This window comes from Telopea speciosissima, chromosome 4, assembly GCF_018873765.1.
Source record: "Telopea speciosissima isolate NSW1024214 ecotype Mountain lineage chromosome 4, Tspe_v1, whole genome shotgun sequence".
Classification (NCBI taxonomy): domain Eukaryota; kingdom Viridiplantae; phylum Streptophyta; class Magnoliopsida; order Proteales; family Proteaceae; genus Telopea; species Telopea speciosissima.
In genome coordinates this window covers 61,254,104-61,275,364 of record NC_057919.1, presented here as the reverse complement: position 1 = coordinate 61,275,364, position 21,261 = coordinate 61,254,104, and the positions used below count along the sequence as shown (strand labels likewise).

Genomic DNA, 21,261 nt, shown 5'->3' with positions numbered 1-21,261 from the left:
TGCAAGCATCACAAGAAAAATTGTGTTTATTACATTGTTTTACCAGACTAGGAAATAAAGCATATAAAACCCCAATCGGGGGATGGCCCAAACGACGATGCCAATTATTTAACTCAAGCAATGCAGAATCAAAAGGAGAAGATGCCGGCTGTGATGTCAATGCTGTCCGGGAACTTTCAAGCACGTATAGACCACCAACCACCTTACCACATGCAATCGTACTGTCCGTTTCCAAATCCTGAAATAAACAATGAGTTGGAAAAAATATTACTTTGCAGTTTAAATCCTTAGTTAGACTACTAATGGACAGCAAGTTAGTAGTAAACTTAGGAACATGTAAAACAAAGGAAAGAGTGAGAGAGGAGGTGCACTGAACGGATCCCTTCCCAGAAATAGAAGAAAGAGACCCATCAGCAACCCGAACCTTTGACTGGCCTGAAAGAGGATTACATGTGGTAAAAACAGAGGAAGAACCTGTCATATGGTCGGTTGCCCCTGAGTCAATAACCCAAGAGTCAGGCATGACCGAGGTGCAATTCCCACCAAAAGAAATACATGTGGAAGAAGGTGCATTAGAAGGAGCAGGTAGAGACAAAGCCAAAACCGCCATGGAAGGAGATACAGATGCCAAAGAAGATGTGTCCAAGCGATTCATCATATCCCGTAGATTGTGCAACTCAGCCATCACAGAGGAAAGAGACTGTTCAGATGGATCTTCAGTAGCAGACTGATTAGCACGAGAGGAACTGGGCCGATTGGAACCCCCCCTTTCCACGCCCACGAGTATCCACAGGACGACTATGAAGCTTCCAACATCGGTCCTTGGTGTGCCAGTCCTTCCCACAATGATCGCATTTAATAGGCTAGATGGCCGATCAGTAGGAGGAGGAAGAGAGGAATTTCCACGGGAAGATTAAGAACCAGAAACAAGGGCTGATCGTTCCTGAGTGACAGGATGAACCATGGCAGTGCGCCTCGTGTCCTCAGCCAAAAGTATGGCATAGACCTGCTCCAAAGAGGGAAGAGGATCCCGATTCAAAATATTGGACCTGATATTATCAAATTCAATGTTGAGGCCGGCCAAAAAATCAAACAGCCGTAAACCATCCTCCCACTTCCTGAAGGCCGTTGGGTCAACATCCGTGGTAGGCTTAAACATGCCCAAAAAATCCAATTCCTGTCACAGTGTGCACATGGTATTGTAATATTGGGACAGAGACAACTCCAGCTACTTGGTAGTATGGAGCTTCTGACGGAGTTCATAGCATTGGGCTGCATTCCCAATCTGAGAGTACGTGTCATGAGCCGTCTTTCAAATTTTTGCAGCGGTGTCAAGGAGTAGATAACGACCAGCAATGGTCTGGTCCATGGAATTAACCAAATAGGACATCACCAAAAAATTGAAATTCATCCATCGATCCTAAGCCGATCCAGCCTCTATAAGCCTGACCTTAGTGCTCGTGATATAACCAGAGAGCCCACGGGAACCAATAGCAAATAAACAGGAACGAGACCACAGAAGATAATTGCTGCCATTCAACTTTATGGGATTCACCAAAAAGGGAACAAAGTCCCGCTGGTTGGAATTGTCAGAACCAGTCGAAGCAGTCGTGATCTCGAATTCGTCAGGCATGGTGGCTGGAGAAAAATAGGCAGAGACAAATCCCCCAAAAAAAAATCAGAACATGTATAAGGTAAAAAACAAACCCTTGGTGGGAGTCAACTCACCACCAAGGGATGAAAAAAAATTCGAACAAGGTAGAAGCCCCCCCCCCGAGGTGTGTAGAGGAGGCGGAAAAAGGAGGGAGGGACCTACGGAGGTGGCAGGAGGAAGGGAGAGGGCCGGCGGTAGCTGGCAGAGGCGGTGGAGGGTTGGCGGTGGCTGTTGGTGGCTGGCAGAAGTGGGGGAGGGGCTAGCGGTAGGTGGCGGAAGTGGTGGAGGGGCTGGCGGTGGGTGGTTTTAGGGCAGAATGGCGGAAAAGAAAAAGAAGAGAGAAAAAAACGAAAAAACTTTACTTCCCATATCCTCGGAATATTTTTTGCTCTGATGCCATGTGGAATTCCGTGAATACTGGCTTGATCAATGTGATCATAGCCCAGCCTTTATTTATAATATTGAAGTCATATGACAAAAATATAACTAAGCAATGTAGGACTAAAACCCACATACAAGAATACCCCCATGGACAGATTTACCCTTGGACCCATATTACAACAATATGTAAGGGCATTTTAGTCACAGCAGGTTTTTTACTAACACAGTTAACGGACTGGGGTTAAGTGCAACGAAGTTTGAAAAGTAGGGGAAGTTTGAGTAATTGTCAGAAACGCAGGGGAGGTCAGAGTAATTTACTCTCCTTTTTTTTCATAATAAGACCATCCTAATGAAAAAAAATTGTTGCTATCATGAGAGAGGGAGATCATAACACAAAATGTCAAAATGTTAGTTTAAGTAAGGGAAATATCTCAAAACAAAACAATCCTTTAGGGCCCCAAACGTGTGGCATGGATCCTATTCCAATTAGTCTACGAGTAAGGAGAAAACGAGATATGGGAAACCCAAGAGCTCACCTTGCCCCACTTCTAGTGCCCCCTAGGGCCCTGGATCTGTTGGAATATAAAACTGGTATTTTTCCAAGTCCTTATGGGGGTGAGCAGAAAATGTTTAGACCTTGGGATATATAGTCAGCACGGGGTAGGGGGTGCCTAAACCTTTGGAATCCTTATCTATGATACACACCAAAAAGATTAAGGTTTGCATTTCTTATGAGCCTTAGGGTTCAAGGTATGACCATTAAGGATGCACCTTCAGGCTTTTTCCTTGAGTGTTGCCTCAGTTAAAGCACTGTAGCACAATTCTCAGTTGTGTACTCAAATTCATACATTGTGGTTGAAAGCATGGTTCAAAATTTCGCGATATATATCGCTAAAATTTCGACAAATTTCGTAAATTTCGACAATACTAAGACCATAGTTCGAAATTTCGTCTCGTCTCGCCATTTTGGGCTGGTCGAAATTTTGGCGAAATATGGACTTTTTTTCTGCCATATTTCGGCACTCCATCTTGGTGGGTTTTTGGCCATATTAAGGCCTGATCCTTCATCTACACCCTAATTTAAGCTAAATAAACACATTTAAACCTCCATATTACAAAAAAATGAACTCAAAGTGATGTTTTGGGTTTGCACCCTTGATTGACAGTATACGATCGAACCCTAATATATAAATAGTTAAAAACACAATGTTTAAGTACTTAAAGATATAATAAGAAATTTAAACAAAGTAATGAAACAAAAATAAAGTCAAATGTAGCCTTTAGTTTAAGCTTTAAACTCATAAAGTCATAAGTGCATAAGTTCATAACTCATAAGTTATAACTCATAAACTCCATAATACTCAATAGTTCAATACTCAATACACAAAGTCGCAAGTCACAAGTCCCAACTTTCATAAAACAAATCCTAGTAATAATTGTTGTGCTTTACTGGATCGATTCCACTCATGCTCTACTGGAGTCGACGTCCATTGCTCTTTTTCTGAAGGACATACGTGGACCACGGTATAGTTTGGGAGAAGAAACGAGTGTAGTCATCCACAATTGCCATGTAAATGGAGTCATCAACATACTAGAGGTAACCTATCCTAGGATATAGGTTACCAATCTGTAAAGAAGAACCATGATAACCCACTAATTCAGTATAATGTGATGTTAGTGCTGACAGCATGTACGGCTAGTGAGTGGGGTAGTTAGGGTATGCAAAGATGTCGTCCACAAAAGATGATCCAGTACGTCCCTAGGACAGTGACTGGGACTGGGAGTCATAGTCCCAGTCCCCTACCCAACAAACAGCCCATATCCATATCCATATCCATATGAATGTGATGGCACTGTAATCCAATGACGATGAAGTGGTACGTGTGTCAAAAGATGGGGCACGCCAATGCTTACTCGATCCTCCCTCCCTATCACCCATACTCAGTCCACCAACAGAGCTAGATAAGTGTCTGTCAACCCCTATACTTCCTAGTGTATGATATGGGGGCTTCGTGAGGGTGCAGGTGCGGGCTCACGTGCACCGTGGTCCGTATCTTGTTTGGCATGATCAAATTGTGTTTCTTCAGTGAATCGGACTGGCTCTACGAACACTGTCTGCTCGTCTACCACATAATGCTCTCGCATTCCATCAAATGCTTCACTACCACCACCACCATCATCATCATCATCACTGCCATCATCATTACCATCACCTCCATCAGTTCCAGTTCCACTAGTATGAGTAGTCGATAAAGATCTGCCAGTCTGAGTCTGATTCGTACCAGTACCACCTGAGGACCTGGACCAGTCATCATCCGCAACAACAGCATTGCCACCTCTGGGCTGGAATGGTATGGGTGATGCTTCCCGTGCGTGTATCTGACCCTCGTCAGCCATATACTCATCCACATCAGCACCCATCTAGGAAGCTATCATGAGGTCTGGCCTACCTCCCTCTTAATCCAACACCAGTTCACCTCTATCCCTCACCCAATCCACAATAGGATCCTCATCGTCCAAGTCAACCTGAAAATTATTGGCGAGGTCAATAGTGCCCCTTTGCCCCTCATGTCCCATGCGTATGTGTTGCAGCTTCAGCCTCAAGTTGTAGTGCACATACACTAAGTCAGATAAACGTTGGGAACCCAATCTGTTTCGCCTTTTGGAGTAGATGAGCGAAAATGTACTCATCCACATCAGCACCCATCTAAGAAGCTATCATGAGGTCTGGCCTACCTCCCTCTTGATCCAACACCAGTTCACCTCTATCCCTTACCCAATCCACAATAGGATCCTCATCGTCCAAGTCAACCTGAAAAATTGTTGGCGAGGTCAATAGTGCCCCTTTGCCCCTCATGTCCCATGCGTATGTGTTGCAGCTTCAGCCTCAAGTTGTAGTGCACATACACTAAGTCAGATAGACGTTGGGAACCCAATCTGTTTCGCCTCTTCGAGTGGATGAGTGAAAATGTACTCCAGTTCCTCTCACAGCCAGATGCGGAACATGTTTGGGCAAGGACCTTGATTGCTATTCTCCTTAAATTCTCAATCGATTCCCCATACTACACCCACCATTTAGCTGTATTACAAGTTTACAACAAAAAAAGACATGTGTTAAAATTTTCACAAGTTTCATCTTTCAATACATATGTAACTGTTGGAATATGGGTATATCGTGTGACATGGGTCGATCCATAATATAAGATCGACCCATGGGGTGTTACTTCTATTTTAGTTATTTCCCATTCCTAGTTCCATTCTAACTCTATTTAATTAGTTGGAGTTAGAGTTATACAGTTAGAGTCATATTTGTAATAGGAGTCCTATTTGTAATAGGTTCCAGTTTTACTATTATAAATACATATCGTGGAGGGCTATCATAGTAAGCCATTCACTTATTTCTACAGTAACTTAAAAGAATAAGATATTGAATTGAGTACCAACATCACCGTGTTCTCTACCTTGTACTGCAGCATCGGTTCCAAAACTCCCCAATACATCCCTAAAACTCTTCATCTATACCCATTTGGAAAATTTTTTAAATTAGTAATGACTCATTACTAATTAGTAATTACTACTTACTAATTATATTCTAAATGAATTATAAGACTCACCTCAGTATTGCATATAGCTTCTAGTTTACCATCTGGCTCCAACTTTTTTACTACTTGTTTCACAGCGTCAATAAGTTGAGTATCCAATCCAAGCCTATTATTATATTGATACTTGGGGTTCAAGTAGTATGCTGAAAATTGATATATATAAATGAGATATTGTCAAATGCATAGGTAATTAGTAATATTACTAAGATATGAATTAGTTACATAAACAAAATTACTCACCAGCCTTATGCAGTGGATGCATAAGTTGATTCTCCCAGCGATCATTGATAATATCCAAAAAGTGTTTGCTACTACGAGGAGCCACATGGTAGACGTTATCCTTCATCAAGTCAATGGCAGCATATAAGATTGGCATGGTGGGGTCCTTGAGAGTGGAATCCACTATCTGTAAAACTTTAACCACTGGCTCTAAAACTTTCACCACTTTGCCTAGCTTTGTCTTGAATTCCTCAGAGGACATGACTGTCTGTAGTTCCCTTCCACTTTTGGTATTGGAACCCTTCCATCCAAACCACTCCTCACAAGCAAACATAGATCTCAGTCCGGCCTTCTTCGTCTCAAAACTTTTTAGGGCAATATAGTTTGTGGCGAATCTAGTGATGCCCGGCCTCACCAAGTCACTCCCATATTTTTTCCTCAATAGATTTAGTGCAAATGAGTGGTTGTATATAAAGTTGATGACTTGTCATGCACTTTCCACCATAGTCTTTACCAACTTTAACTTCCCCATGTCCTTCAGCATTAGATCAATGCAATGGGCTGCATAAGGAGTCCAAAAGAGCCGGTACATACTGTTATTCATCAACTTCTCACCAACTTTCTTGAAGTTGCTTCCGTTATCCATTACAATCTGGACAACATTCTCTACTCCTACCTCTTGAACCACTTCCTTCAACAATCTATAAATGTATTTTGCATCCTATATCTTTTTGGATGCATCCGCACATTTGAGGAAAACTGTCCTCCTGTCACAATAGACCATAAAATTGATGATGGACTTTCTTGTAGGCCCAGTCTAACCATCTACCATTATAGTCATCCCATATATCTCCCACATAGTCCTTAATTGATCAATGTACTCCTCAATCTCAGCCTTCTGTTGAGGTAAATAAACATTAATTACCTCATATGGGGTGGGGCACCTTGAAACCTGGGCCAGCCTTTACAATTGTATCAATCATGGTCTCATAATGGGGGCCTTGTGCGGTGTTTGCTGGGATGGTATGGTATAGCATCCACTTAGCTATTGACTATTTCACTATCCCCTTCATATTCTTCCATTCTCCTATAATTTTCGGTTTGTTGTGTTAGGTCAATATTTATATGAAATTTATTTATAAAAAATTGTTTTTAATTATGAGAAAAATATAAGGATTAGGGGAGAAATATTAAATAGCTATATAATTGTTTTAGTAGTCTCAAAGTCTCAATTGAAGTGCTTCTACATTAAGTTTTTAATTATTTGTTTTACTTACATTGCAGTAAACAAGTATTATTATGGCGGATTGTGAAAGACAACGTGCGAAAGGAAAGCAGAAGGTAGGGGAAAGTAGTTAACAGAGGGAGCAGAGGGAGCAGAGCCCAGCCAGGCGGCCTAGGGGTGACATTGTATGGTTACATGGAGTGCTGGTTGATGGGGATAAGAGAAAATCACAATGTAACTATTGTCACATGCAGTTTTTGGGAGGTAGGCCCAGTAGACTTGAACAACATCTGACTGGAGGATCTAAAGATGTTGTAGCTTGCCATATGGTCCCTACTAAAGTAGCTAGAGAAGTTGGTGAAAGTTTGAGGGGAAAGATGAAGAGGAAGGCTGAGGGTAAGGGAACAACTTGAGGAGGCAGTGAGGAGTTCAATAGGAGGAGGAGAAGGAGAAAACCATGATGATGATGATGATGATGATGACAGTGATGACCCCATCTATGTGCCTGCTGATATACAAACAACAACAGGAGGCTAGAAACTTTCAACTGTCTGTTTCGAGGAGTAAAATTAGTTTTCGAGATGATCAGCAGAGACATAGAGTAGGGGTAGTGGAGGAGCTGGCACATCCGGAGGAGGTGGTAGTGGAGGTTCTAGAGCTGGTAGGTTGTTTAATCCTTCTAAAAGATCACAAAGTATGAAGGAAGCTCCAACACCTCTAGCGGTACCAGTACCACCACCATCATCAGATCCTAAACTACATAAGAAGAAAGGAAGCACTCAACCGAAAATTAAAGGAGCATGGAAGAATATGAAGGGGTTAGTGAAAGAGTCAATAGCTAAGTGGATGTTATACCATACCATCCCAGCAAACACCGTACAAGGCCCCCATTATGAAACTATGATTGATACAACTGTAGAGGTTGGCCCAGGGTTCAAGGGGCCCACCCCATATGAGGTAATGAATGTTTATTTACGTTAACAGAAGGCTGAGATTGAGGAGTACATTGATCAAATGAGGACTATGTGGGAGATATGGGGTGACTATAATGGCAGATGGTTGGACTGGGCCTACAAGAAAGTCCATCATCAATTTTATGGTCTATTGTGATGGGAGGATAGTTTTCTTCAAATCTGTGGATGCATCCAAAGAGATAAAGGATGCAAAATAAATTTATACATTGTTGAAGGAAGTGGTTAAAGAGGTAGGAGTAGAGAACGTTGTCCAGATTGTAACGGATAACGGAAGCAACTTCAAGAAGGCCGTTGAGAAGATGATGAATAACAATAAGTACCGGCTCTTCTAGACTCCTTATGCGGCCCATTGCATTGATCTAATGTTGAAGGATATGGAGAAGTTAAAGTTGGTGAAGACTATGGTGGAAAGTGCAAGACAAATCACCAACTTTGTAAACAACCATTCCTTTGCACTAAATCTATTAAGGGAAAAATGTGGGGGTGACTTGGTGAGGCCGGGCATCACTAGATTCGCCACAAACTACATTGCCCTATAAAGCTTTAAGACGAAGAAGGCCGGGCTGAGATCTATGTTTGCTTCTGAGGAGTGGTTTGGATGGAAGGGTTCCAATACTAAAAGTGGGAGGAAAGCACAAACAATCATGTCCTCTAAGGAATTCTAGACAAAGCTAGGCAAAGTGGTGAAAGTTTTAGAGCCAGTGGTTAAAGTTCAACATATAGCGGACTCCGCTCTCAAGGGCCCCACCATGCCAGTCCTATATGCTACCAATGACTTGATGAAGGATAGCATCTAGAATGTGGCTCCTCGTAGTAGCAAGCACTTCTTGGATATTATCAATGATCGCTGGAAGAATCAACTTATGCATCCACTGCATAAGGCTGGTGAGTAATTTTGTTTATGTAATTAATTCATATCTTAGTAATATTACTAATTACCTATGCATTTGACAATATCTCATTTCTATATGTCAATTTTCAGCATACTACTTGAACCCCAAGTATCAATATAATAATAGGCTTTGGTTGGATACTCAACTTATTGACGCTGTGAAATTAGTAAAAAAGTTGGAGCCAGATGGTAAACAACAAGCTACATGCAACACTGAGGTGAGTCTTATAAATCATTTGGAATACTATTAGTAAGTAGTAATTACTAATTAGTAATGAGTCATTACTGATTTTAAAAATTTTCAAAATGGGTATAGATGAAAAGTTTTAGGGATGCATTGGGGAGTTTTGGATCCGATGCTGCAATATAAGGTAGAGAACGCGGTGATGCCGGTACTCAATTCAATATCTTATTCTTTTAATACATAAGTAATGAAAGTTGAAACTTGTGAAAATTTTAACACGTCTTTTTTTGTTGTAAACTTGTAATGCAGCTAAATGGTGGGCATTGTATGGGGAATCGGCTGAGAATTTAAGGAGAATAGCAATCAAGGTCCTTGCCCAAACATGTTCCGCATCTGGTTGTGAGAGAAACTGGGGTACATTTTCGCTCATCCACTCCAAGAGGCGAAATAGATTAGGTTCCCAACGTCTATCTGACTTAGTGTATGAGCACTACAACTTGAGGCTAAAGCTGTAACACATACGCATGGGACATGAGGGGCAAAGGGGCACTATTGACCTCGCCAACATTTTTCAGGTTAACTCGGACGATGAGGACCCTATTGTGGATTGGGTGAGGGATAGAGGTAAGCCGGTGTTGGATCAGGAGGGAAGTAAGCCAGACCCCATGATAGCTTCCCAGATGGGTGTTGATGTGGATGAGTATATGGCTAACGAGGGTTAGATACACGCACGGGAAGCATCACCCATACCATTCCAGCCCACAGGTGGCAATGCTGATGAGGATGATGACTGGTCCAGGTCCTTAGGTAGTACTAGTACGAATCAGACTCAGACTGACAGATCTTCACCGACTACTCATACTGGTGGAACTGGAACTGGAACTGATGGAGGTGATGGTGATGGTGATGGTGATGGTGATGGTGATGGTGATGGTGATGGTGATGGTGATGGTGATGGTAATGGTAATGATGATGGTGGTTGTGGTAGTGAAGCATTTGATGGAATGCGAGAGCATTATGTGGTAGACGAGCAGATGGTGCCCATAGAGCCAGTCCCATTCACCGGAGAAACACAATTTGATCATGCCACACATGATACAGACCATGGTGCACGTAAGCCCGCACCCGCACCCTCACAAGCCCTCATATCATACACCAGGAAGCGTAGGGGCCGACAGACAGGCTGATTATATGAATATTGATGACTTATCTAGCTCTGTTGGCAAATTGAGTATGGGTGATAGGGAGGGAGGATCAAGTGGGTATTGGCTTGTCCCATCTATTGACGCACGTACCACTCCATCGTCATCGGATTATAGTGCCATCACATTCATAAGGATATGGATATGGATATGGGCAGTTTGTTGGGGTAGGACTCTATGACTCCCAATCCCAGTCCCAGGGACGTACTGGATCATCTTTTGTGGACAACATCTTTGCATACCCTAGCTACCCAACTCACCAACGGTACATGCTGAAAAATTATATAATACAGTATTTTCAGTAAGAACATTAAAAAAAAAAAAGCAAACCTTATATAAGTTTATCAAAAACGTTAGAAGATTAATAACATTTGATGTTCGAATATAAATACATATTAATTCAAATAAGGTTTAAACTATAAATAACATCAATTACTAATAAATATGTATTTATATTCTAACATCAAATGTTATTAATCTTCTAACGTTTTTGATAAACTCATATAAGGTTTGCTTCTTCTTTTTTTAATGTTCTTACTGAAAATACTGTATTATATAATTTTTTTGTCAGCGCCGACATCACATCATACTGGATCAGTGGGTAGTCATGGTTCTTCTTCACAGATTGGTAACCCATATCCTAGGATAGATTACCTCTAGTATGTTGATGACTCCATTTACATGAAAATTGTGGATGACTACACTCGTTTCTTCTCCCAAACTATACCGTGGTCCACGTATGTCCTTCAAATAGAGAGCAATGGATGTCAACTCCAGCGGAGCAAGAGTGGGGTCGATCCAGTAAGGCATAGCAATTAGTACTAGGATTTGTTTTATGAAAGTTGTGAGTCTTGTGAGTTGTGACTTTGTGTATTGAGTATTGAACTATTGAGTATTATGGAGTTTATGAGTTATGACTTATGAACTTATGCACTTATGACTTTATGAGTTTAAAGTTTAAACTAAAGGCTACATTTGACTTTATTTTTGTTTCATTACTTTGTTTAAATTCCTTATTATGTCTTTTAGTACTTAAACAATGTGTATTTAACTATTTATATATCAAGGTCCAACCGTATACTGTCAATCAAGGGTGCAAACCCAAAACACCACTTTGAGTTCCTTTTTTTGCAATATGAAGGTTTAAATGTGTTTATTTAGCTTAAATAAGGGTGCACATGAAGTATCAGGCCTTAATATGGCCAAAAACCCACCAAGATGGAGTGCCGAATTATGGCAGAATAAATACCATATTTCGCCAAAATTTTGGAATATTTCGGAAATTTCGACCAGCCGGAAATGGGGAGATGAAATTTCGAACTAACAATACCAAAAACAAATGACATAAGGATTTAAAAATCCACACCTGCAAAGACAACCAAAATTAATATAAGAAAATGAGTGGTTCAGGTCTGAGATACATAAGAATCTTGGTCAGAGGCAGGTGCCTTACATGGGATTTGTTATCGGAAAAAGGATCGATAATGGGGATGAAATTTAACCATTTTTATGAGGCTGGGATCCTTCTGGATTCACACAATATGCTTCCCCAAAGATAAATACTGGACTTTCATATGGGTGATGGATCATTATAGATCCAACCTTTTCATGCCCTAACCAAAATGGATGGTCTGGCGACTAAGCTTGCTAGGAATGGTCTGCAGTCCATTGGCTCCGAAAAATGCAAGTGAAGGCATGTATGATGAACTATGAACTGACCCAATAGCAGTTAACTTACTTCATGAATATTAAGTCACTTACTTTTAAATGGATACTTATACAGAAACATATATATCAACTTAAATATACTGTTACTATTGCCTATATAAGCAGAAGTGTCTCAAGAACTTAACCTTTCTTCAGCTAATAAAATGAATAATGCAGGTACCGACGTTGTGAAATGTCTTACTTGCATACAAGTGATATGATTCTCTTCATAGACAGAATCACTAATTGCATCAATCATCAAATTCTCCAGTCGTCCATTAAAGGAAACCTATGGGACAAGAACGAATTCATATGAATAACCAAAGTAGTTCAGCATAAATAAGAAACTGGAGTTGACTGAATCCAGGGATCAAAATATTGTTAATCAATACAATAATCTCCAATAGGCCACCAAACAAGCATAACCAATAGTCAAAGATCATTGAACCTACAATAGCATCCACATATTGCAAGCAGTAAATGATGGAGGAGGTGAGTGCTTCCCCTCACAGACAGAAATTTTTGAAATGTCAAATTAACACCATCCCTCACCCCCTCTAGGAGCTAGAGCTGTTGGAACCGCTTCCTCTAAAAGGCCGACCTTGTAGGAAAGGGAGGAAACAATATGTATATCAAACAGGAGCTCTAACACGGCAAACTATCCAAAGGGGGACACAGGTGAATAAATAATTCAACACCTGCCCGCTCCCAGGGGGACTCGATACCGTGACCCCTGCCTGCTCTGATACCATGTTGGAACCGCTTCCTCTAAAAGGCCGACCTTGTAGGAAAGGGAGGAAACAATATGTATATCATACAGGAGCTCTAACACGGCGGACTATCCAAAGGGGGGGATATGGGTGGATAAATAATTTCAACATTTGCCTGCTCCCAGGAGAACTCAATACCGTGACCCCTGCCTGCTCTGATACCATGTTGGAACCGCTTACTCTAAAAGGCCGACCTTGTAGGAAAGGGAGGAAACAATATGTATATCAAACAGGAGCTCTAACACGGCAGACTATCCAAAGAGAGACACGGGTGGATAAATAATTCAACAGTAACCACACAACTATATATTTGTAAGTTTCCTCTTTTTTTTTTAACCCTTTGCTTAAAAAATAGGTTCATGATATTGTTTTGGTGGATGAGACAAAGGCAGATTAACGCCAAGTTGGAGTTATGGAGATCAACCTTGGAATCAAAAGGTTGGTGAAAATTGATGAGAGGGAGATTCCGCAAAGTTATTGTTTTAGATATTTGGGCTCAATCATAAATAAAGAAGGTGATATAAAGGATGATGTTTCGCAGAGAATTAAAATAGGACGGATGAAATGGAGAGGTGCATCCGGAGAGTTGTGTGATCAACGTATTCCTTTAAAACTTAAAGGTAAATTTTTTTAGGACATTCATACGACCGGCTATATATATGGTGCAAAATGTAGGGCAGTTAAGAAGCATCATATAGATAAACTGATACGTGCAAGATAATCTTAAAATAAAATAAAATAGAGAAATAATAGGGAGAGAGAGAGAGGAAATAGGGATTTGGAGTTTGCTTTACGGACGAAGCAAGGGCGTCTGGCTTGGGTGAGGAAGCCTACCTCATATCTAAGAGATAAATTAGTGATTCAAAAGCCCCCTTCTGCTATTTGATCCTACTAATAAATAGGGCTGCTAAAGGCAGCCGTTACACAACTTCTACGGTTTAGTTACCACTTCCATTACAACTCCTCCCACGTATTACAACTCACTCCATAACTAACCCACCTCCATTACCAAATAACTTACTATAATATACCAAAACAATAATCTAAACTTATGCACAGAACAATTCTATCCCCCTTAAATTTGGTCTTGTCCTCAAGACCATTTTCTAAGAAGTGAAATAACAAATAAAATTACTCCACTGGGATCCCAAATCTTGATAGGAAAAATCTCAATTGACAAAGCAGGTATGTCATCTCATGGTAGGACAATTTCATTGTAGGGATTGGTATCACTTTGAAGGAAGTGGTGCTTGATTTGCACTTCTTCTTCTTCTTCTTTTGTTGGCAGCTCTGGGCGCTCGTTTTTGGTGGTTTCAATTGGCAGCAATGAGTTGAATTTGTCGGACAATGCTTGCAACTTTTTCATGATTTCATCAAACAAAGCCAGGTTTTTTTGCTTGAATATCACAAATCTTGTTGCAATTTTGCTCCATAGCGAGTGGGTAATTACCTAGCTCTGATGCCAAATGATACATGCAAGATAATCTATAAATAAATAGAGAAATAATAGGGAGAGAGAGAAGAAATAGGGATTTGGGGTTTGCTTTACGGACGAAGTAAGGGCATCTGGCTTGGGTGAGGAAGCCTACCTCATCTCTAAGAGATAAATTAGGGATTCAAAAGCTCCCTTCTTCCATTTGATCCTACTAATAAATAGGGCTGCTAAAGGCAGCCGTTACACAACTTCTACGGTTTAGTTACCACTTCCATTACAACTCCTCCACGTATTACAACTCACTCCATAACTAACCCACCCATTGCCAAATAACTAACTATAATATACCAAAACAATAATCTAAACTTATGCACGTAACATAAACTCAATGTAGCGAAGATGAGGATGTTAAGATGGATGAGTGGCAAAACTAGGAAGAATAAAGTAAGGAATGGTCATATTAAAGCTGATTTGGGAGTAGCTCCGATACATGATAAGCTACGAGAAAGTCGTTTGAGGTGGCATGGCCATGTTCAACAGAGGCCTTTGGATGCTCCAGTACGGAGGAGTGATTTGATTTAGATTGAAGGAACCAAAAGAGCCAAGAAGCAGACCTAAAATGACCTTAGGAGAAGGTTAGGAAAGATATGCATAGCTTAAGCCTTGTATCAAGTATGACCTTGAATAAAGCAAGGATCCATGTAGCCGACCCCATTTAGATGGGATAAGGCTGAGTTGTTGTTGTTGTTGCTATTGTTGCTAAATAATAGGTTCATGCATTCATCAACAACATGAAACAGACACATATGAGGTATCTTTGTAAGTTAACATGACTACACAAATAAAGCATATTTTACAATTAACTCTGATATATCAGGCAGCAATAAACTGTAAAGAAGAGCAAACATATATAATACAAAAACCTTCTGCTCCAGCAACACCATTAAAACTTTCAGCAACAATATGAATTCCAAGGTCATCCAGCAGAAAACCAAACACTCATTCACAGAGTAAGTAAAAGTGAGATAGGAAGTCAAGATTACCGAGTCAACCTCTGCAAACTGAAGGCTTCTTTCTACTGAATCCAGTACAATATGAATTCCAAGGTCATCCAGCACAAAACCAAACACTCATTCACAAAGTAAAAGTGAGATAGGAAGTCAAGATTACCGAGTCAACCGCCGCAAACTGAAGGCTTCTTTCTACTGAATCCAGTACTGAGACCACCAGTGGTACAAGAAATGACATATCTATCCCATTTTGCTGAAGTTCATCCAATTTGTAGATGCTTCGAGGTATCTGCAACATGGGTTTACTAGCACCATTTTAAAATGGAAGTTCTATTCTCTTGGTCTCACTATGCTCAAATATCAGAGACATGTCAACACTCTCATACTACAATAAATATTGCCCTGCAGCATAGATACCTTCTCTGCTGCTCTTCTTTCTTTTTTTTTTTCCCTGATAGGTTTTTATGCTGCTATTTTAGGCACCATATCTTATAAATTCATCTATACCAGCTTATCCAACTACATTGATTTTTGATACTGGTACGACTAAAACCCACATAGTATATGAAATAATCTGAAAAGCTGTAAGTGTTTCATATTGGTATTTGATTCTGAACTACATGAATGCCATTGAGACTTCAGAACAAAGATTCATCAGAGCAATTAACTCACACTCTATGAAGAATGCTTGTGGAAAGTGAATACAGAAGCAGTCGTGCAGATGAGAGCAACATGTAAGAGTTCAAACTGTCACGAAGAACAAAAAACAAATGCATAGCAAAAATAGCTAGACAAACCTGCCTTGCAGCGCCAAATCCACGGAGACCATCGGGTTTTCCTTGCAACTCCTTCACAAGTGAAAGGGCACTTTTAAAATGGCCCTTAGACAGCTCTCTATCCAGTTTTGTGAGGGCACGACGACGCAAGGCACCAGGTTCTCTGCATTCAGAGGAAGCAAGAGTAGTAACCATTTGAAACTCAGGCCGAAGATGATGATGAGAGCAGAGACCGTTGTAATAGATTGCGAAACCCATATTCTGTGAAAAGTGAAAAACAGGCTTTTGTGCTTGCACAGAAAGATCTCAAACTTGCCCTACGGACCACCGGTCAATTATCTCTCCCCCTCCCCACCCCCCCCCCCCCCTCTACTCCACCCAAAAAAAAAAAATCTACTTCAGGGGCGGAGTATGGGTTGTGAATTGATTTCAGTTCCTCTCCCGTCCCGCGTCTTCGTCCACATATTTGAGCAAACCAAGTACAGATAACACCCCCCCCCGAGTAAAAAGTAAAGCTAGCAGAGAATTAATCAAGAGTGGAAACTGAAACCCTAATGTATCGTAGGTCACAATACGACTGAGATTTATTGAAGTTGGGAGTGTTAATAGTTGCCTGAAAGTCGGATCTTCACGATATATCTCCATTTTTTTTAAGAGCATAACAAGAATTCCAGAATTCCGAAAAGAACGGATACAAATATCCACATCATTGAAAGCAACAAAGCAATACAGAAGCTGAAACAAATCAGTCGAGCTTCGTTTGTCTTCTGGACAAGAAAAAAACCTTACAACAAACTAGTTCCCACCCCAAAAAGACACAGATAAGATGGATGTTCGAGTTGTTGATTTAAGCCTTCGATGAATTAAATCGAAGAGGCAGAGAAAAATGCCGCTTCATTCACTGATCAGTTGGATGCTTGGATTTCTGAGGGATTTGTTGCTTTCAAATGGATTAACGGACTTTTGGGACTAACGGTAACATTTCCTCTCCACTCTCCACGCATTACCCCCAGGCCCCAGCCAGAATTTCGCGCCGTTAATTTGGCACGTGATAAATTCGGATGGTTAATTGGTTTCGGATCCTCTACTGCTGAGCAGTCTGGCAGGACCGTGCTGTCAAGACATGGCAAGACACGCAATGACTGCCTTACCCCTATCCGAGCGCCTTGCTCTAGCGGGGGTGAAGTAATCATTGCACGCCTCGCTGTGTCTTTGCGACATGGTCCTGCCTGGCAGCTCGGCAGCAAAAGAACCAAATTATGAATTGTGATAATCAATACCCTCAACACATAAAATTCAACTTTGAAAGGTACAATCCATTGGGTGACAGTAACCTCACAGAGGGGCGGGCGAATTTTCCCTAAGGAGGTACGTTTCAGGAACCTTTCTCTTCTTTTGTCTTACCCTCTCCCATCGCCGCCGATTGAGTACTGTTGGCTTAAGATGGTTTAAACGTTAAGTGGCGACTGTAGAGGCTACCTCCTCTCTCTCGTGCCTGAGCTCAGGCTGCCTCATCTGGTTTCTGGAACGAAACCTCTTCTCTGCAAGTTTTTCTCCGCCATTTGTACGTGTTTTTCTCTGCCATTTGTGCATGTTATTTCTCTGTCGTTTGTGCGTGTAATACTTCTCCTCCCTTTCTTTGCTCCGTTCACCATGATCCTTGAAACCGTCGATAGCGATGCCGACGATCCAGCCTCAGTCCTGTGGTTGGTTGTGGTTTTTAGCCACTGTACCAAGGGGGTTCCAAACAAGGGAGGTTTTTTCCTTCTCTTTGTTTGTATGTTTGCAGGTGTAGGCATTCCGGATGCTGCTGGCACCGTGATTATCATCGGCTCCGATGCCCTAATCGCCGTTCAACCTTCATCTTACTTTTCCTGTCGTCGGCCAAAGCTCCACTCGTCGATCCAGTAGATCTTTACAGTTTTGTTCGAAAGTAGGCTGTGGCAGCATTTCTGGTGGCCCTTTTGCAGTCGATCAAAGCTCCACTCGTCGATCCAGTAGACCTTTGTCGATTCAGCAAGTCTATTTGAAAGTAGGCTGTGGCAGTGTACTAGCATGCATGGACAGTTTGGCGTTGGTCTGCTCGGCACATATGGGCCCCCTTCTTTTGGCACTTTTGTGCATGAGCTTACTTTTAGCTGTATCTACAGCTTTTTCTCTAGGGCAGTGGTTGTACGCCATCCCCTAGCCTGGATGACCCAATCAATGGCATGTGAGTCTGGGATAATTTCCATTCCTTGGTTTTGGATACCGTATATCCATACCTTGTGTTTATCGTGCTCTCTATCTATCTTATGTATTTTGTTTTCCTTTGTCTAGCGTTGGGCGGAATGAATGAATAGCCTTCTTTTCTACCCAAAAAAAAAAAGACACATAAAATTCTAAAAAATAATCTAGTTATATAAGGCTATAAGCAATAAGAATTGAAATAGCCTAAGCATAGTACCATTGTATTAACAACACCCATCGACAGACACATATATACTTATCAACGGCTATATCGTATGTGTATACTAGATCCTAACCACAGACTTTTTAATCAATAGCGTACATGATATGTATATACATACCCCTACTCAATACATCAAACTTAATCTACATCCATGCATGTTTTTTATGGGCGGATCGGGCCTAGCACAACCTTAACCTGAAGCTCTGCTCGAACCGACATCGGGCCCATATTTTTGGGCTCTAAACCTATCCCATGGTCTGAAAACCCAACCCAAGCCCGAAAGTTTTATGGTGAATTGGAGCTTTTCGGGCCCAAAATTGCATTCCTAGCAAAGTATAATGAATAGTTGAGAAGACACAAAAAAATAGATCTTTCGTGGATTTGAAAAGTTTTTAAGGTGTTTAAGAAGGCTATTGTTTGGAATATTAAATAGTTGAGAGGATATTATAAGAAAACCATTAGGCCTGGACTCGGCCCAGCCCATAGAAAAGTTTGGCTTGGGCCCAAGTAGAGAGGTTTGAAGACCGAGTTGGGTCTAGCATGAGGCTCTTATAGAGGTTAGGGCCGACCCAACTCTGACCCAACATGGCCCAAGCCTGGTACATTGCTACCCCTAGACTATGATTGGTTTAATGGTCTCCGGTTCATGTGCTCACTTTCGTGTTCACCTTGTGCTTTAAGCATCTCTCCCCCCCCCCCACTTCCCCCGGTCTAGCTAGTAGCCTTAGGTCGAACAAAATTGGAAAATTGCGAATTGATAGACCCAAAATCTTCTGTTGATGTGTCAAGTTTCAGACCAATTAGAGTTGGATAAGTGAAAATGTGTAATAGTGAATAATTCAATAGTATAAAAAGGGTACACACCAATTCTAAGAGGGTAGCATTTCAAAACATGAGAAGATATTTGGCAGGTGGCCAATCCAAAGTGCAAATTACTTCATAGATATACAATGATTAAAGAAATTTACCACATTGCCCTTCGATGTGGGGTGAAACAGGGCCGGGTTTCTTAAAACCCCAATGCAACCCTGGGTCCTCTTAGCTTCAGCCCTTCCCCCACCTGACCCTATGGTTGGGCTGATATATCTCAAGCTAGGCCTAACTCTGTCGGACTCATCCTAGCCCAGCCTAGCTCGACCTTGATTGGCCTACAAAGTTTGAGCTGGGCCGGGTTGGCCCCTGATTGACCCTAGTTGTTTCTTTTTTCTTTCTTTTTTTTTGGGTGGGGGGGGGAAGGGGGTATTTGTGCCCTTATATGCACAAAAAAGGAAAAAAGAAAAATGGGGCATCATCAACATCAATCATTCTTAAAAATATTCCTAAAGAAACCTTAAACATAATATGTAATAATTAATATATAGTTATATAAAATCATGGTTGGACTAGACCGTGCCGAGCTCAACCCAAGGCTTCAACCTAGGCCTAGCCTAGTCCGACATCGGGCCTGACAATTTCAGTCCAGGCCTGCAAGGCGGGCAGGCTGAAAAGCCAACCCCAGTCTCTGTCTTGGCTTAGAGTAGGCTCAGGTTCATAGGGCCAAACTTACACCCCCTAGGTATAGCTAATTAAGGGTGTCAAAACCAAACTGAATCCACTTACGAATACCAAAACGAATCGTTAAAATTAGAACCGGTAAATTGTTTAATAAATGGTTCGATTATGGTTTTAAGAGATGAAGTCATTCATTAAATGGTTTAGTTATCTGTTGAACCGTTAAACCAACGGTTTCAAACTATATAAAAACTATTAAATCAAATATGAATTGAATTGTTTAATAAACCGTTTAATGACCATTTATGAACCGACTATCTATTCCTTTTGTCTTCATCTTGTATATTTGAGTTCCAGAGTCATAAAATCAAGACCAAAACCGTTTAAGAACCATTAATAAATCGTTTAAGAACCTGTCATCTCAAATCGGTAACAAAATTGATACCAAAACTGTTTAAGGGCTGATTTGGTATGATTTCATGAAATAGTTAACAAATAGATTTTTGGTCAATAAATTTATATTGCCTTGGTGCAATAGTAAGGTTGCTCAGTAAATTTGGAGATTTTGTGAGGGCTTGGGGAGCTTGTTGTTTCTTGGAGATGGTCGGAAGGCCAAGTGCTCCGACTAATTGTCCTCCTCCTCTAGATAATCTGGAGAAGGGAGTTACAGGAAGAACTTTGGATGGTGTTAGTAATGGTTCGGGAGCAGCAGTTCCCCTTGTGGGAAAAGGTGGTGCTTCTTCTTCGGGTGGTGTTTATGTGAGTACTGGTTCGGGTGTTGATGTGCAAGGAGAGGCTGCTACTCATGAGGGAAATGGGAATGGTGCGGATTTAGTGGTGATTTCTGGAGGAAAGAAGGGAGTTTCTTGGACTTCATTTTTTAAATCTTCCTCCAAAAGTTACAACTCTGAAGGGCTGGAATTGAGTTACATTTAGCCGGTGTGTATTGATGGTAGATGTGTTGCTCAATGTTCTTTTGCAATGCTCTAAGTTGAATTAACAAATTGGAAGAATACCCTTCTTGGGCATTTTATTGGTCGGAGGCCGAGTTTTTCATATGCAAAGGATGAATTGTTGAAGCAATGGTGTATTTCAAGTCATGTTGATGTGAACCTTCTTGAGAGTGGTTTCTTTGTGTTTCAATTTAACTTGGCGGAAGATAAGATCAAAGTTTTAGAAGGAGGTCCATGGACTGTGCAGAGAAGGCCTTTAATTCTTCGACCATGGAAGCCAGGAATGAAACTTGAGAAGGTGGAATTGAGTTCTATTCCGGTTTGGATTAATCTC

General features: G+C 41.1%; 1 protein-coding gene across 3 annotated transcripts in view; it reads right to left on the bottom strand.

Annotated features, from left to right (window-relative positions):
- Window positions 1-16,310, bottom strand: part of LOC122657502 — a 57,079-nt gene extending 40,769 nt beyond the window's left edge. For 2 of the 3 annotated variants that reach the window (XM_043852218.1, XM_043852220.1), the window contains exons 1-3: window positions 16,053-16,310; window positions 15,416-15,544; window positions 12,243-12,329 (exon numbers count right to left, since the gene is read on the bottom strand). In XM_043852218.1, coding sequence (XP_043708153.1) covers window positions 12,243-12,329; window positions 15,416-15,544; window positions 16,053-16,289 — 453 coding nt within the window. In that variant the 5' untranslated portion in view covers window positions 16,290-16,310. The remainder of the gene's footprint in view (window positions 1-12,242; window positions 12,330-15,415; window positions 15,545-16,052) is intronic. The other variant, XM_043852219.1, reaches the window with a different exon arrangement.
- Window positions 16,311-21,261: the final 4,951 nt, after the last annotated feature.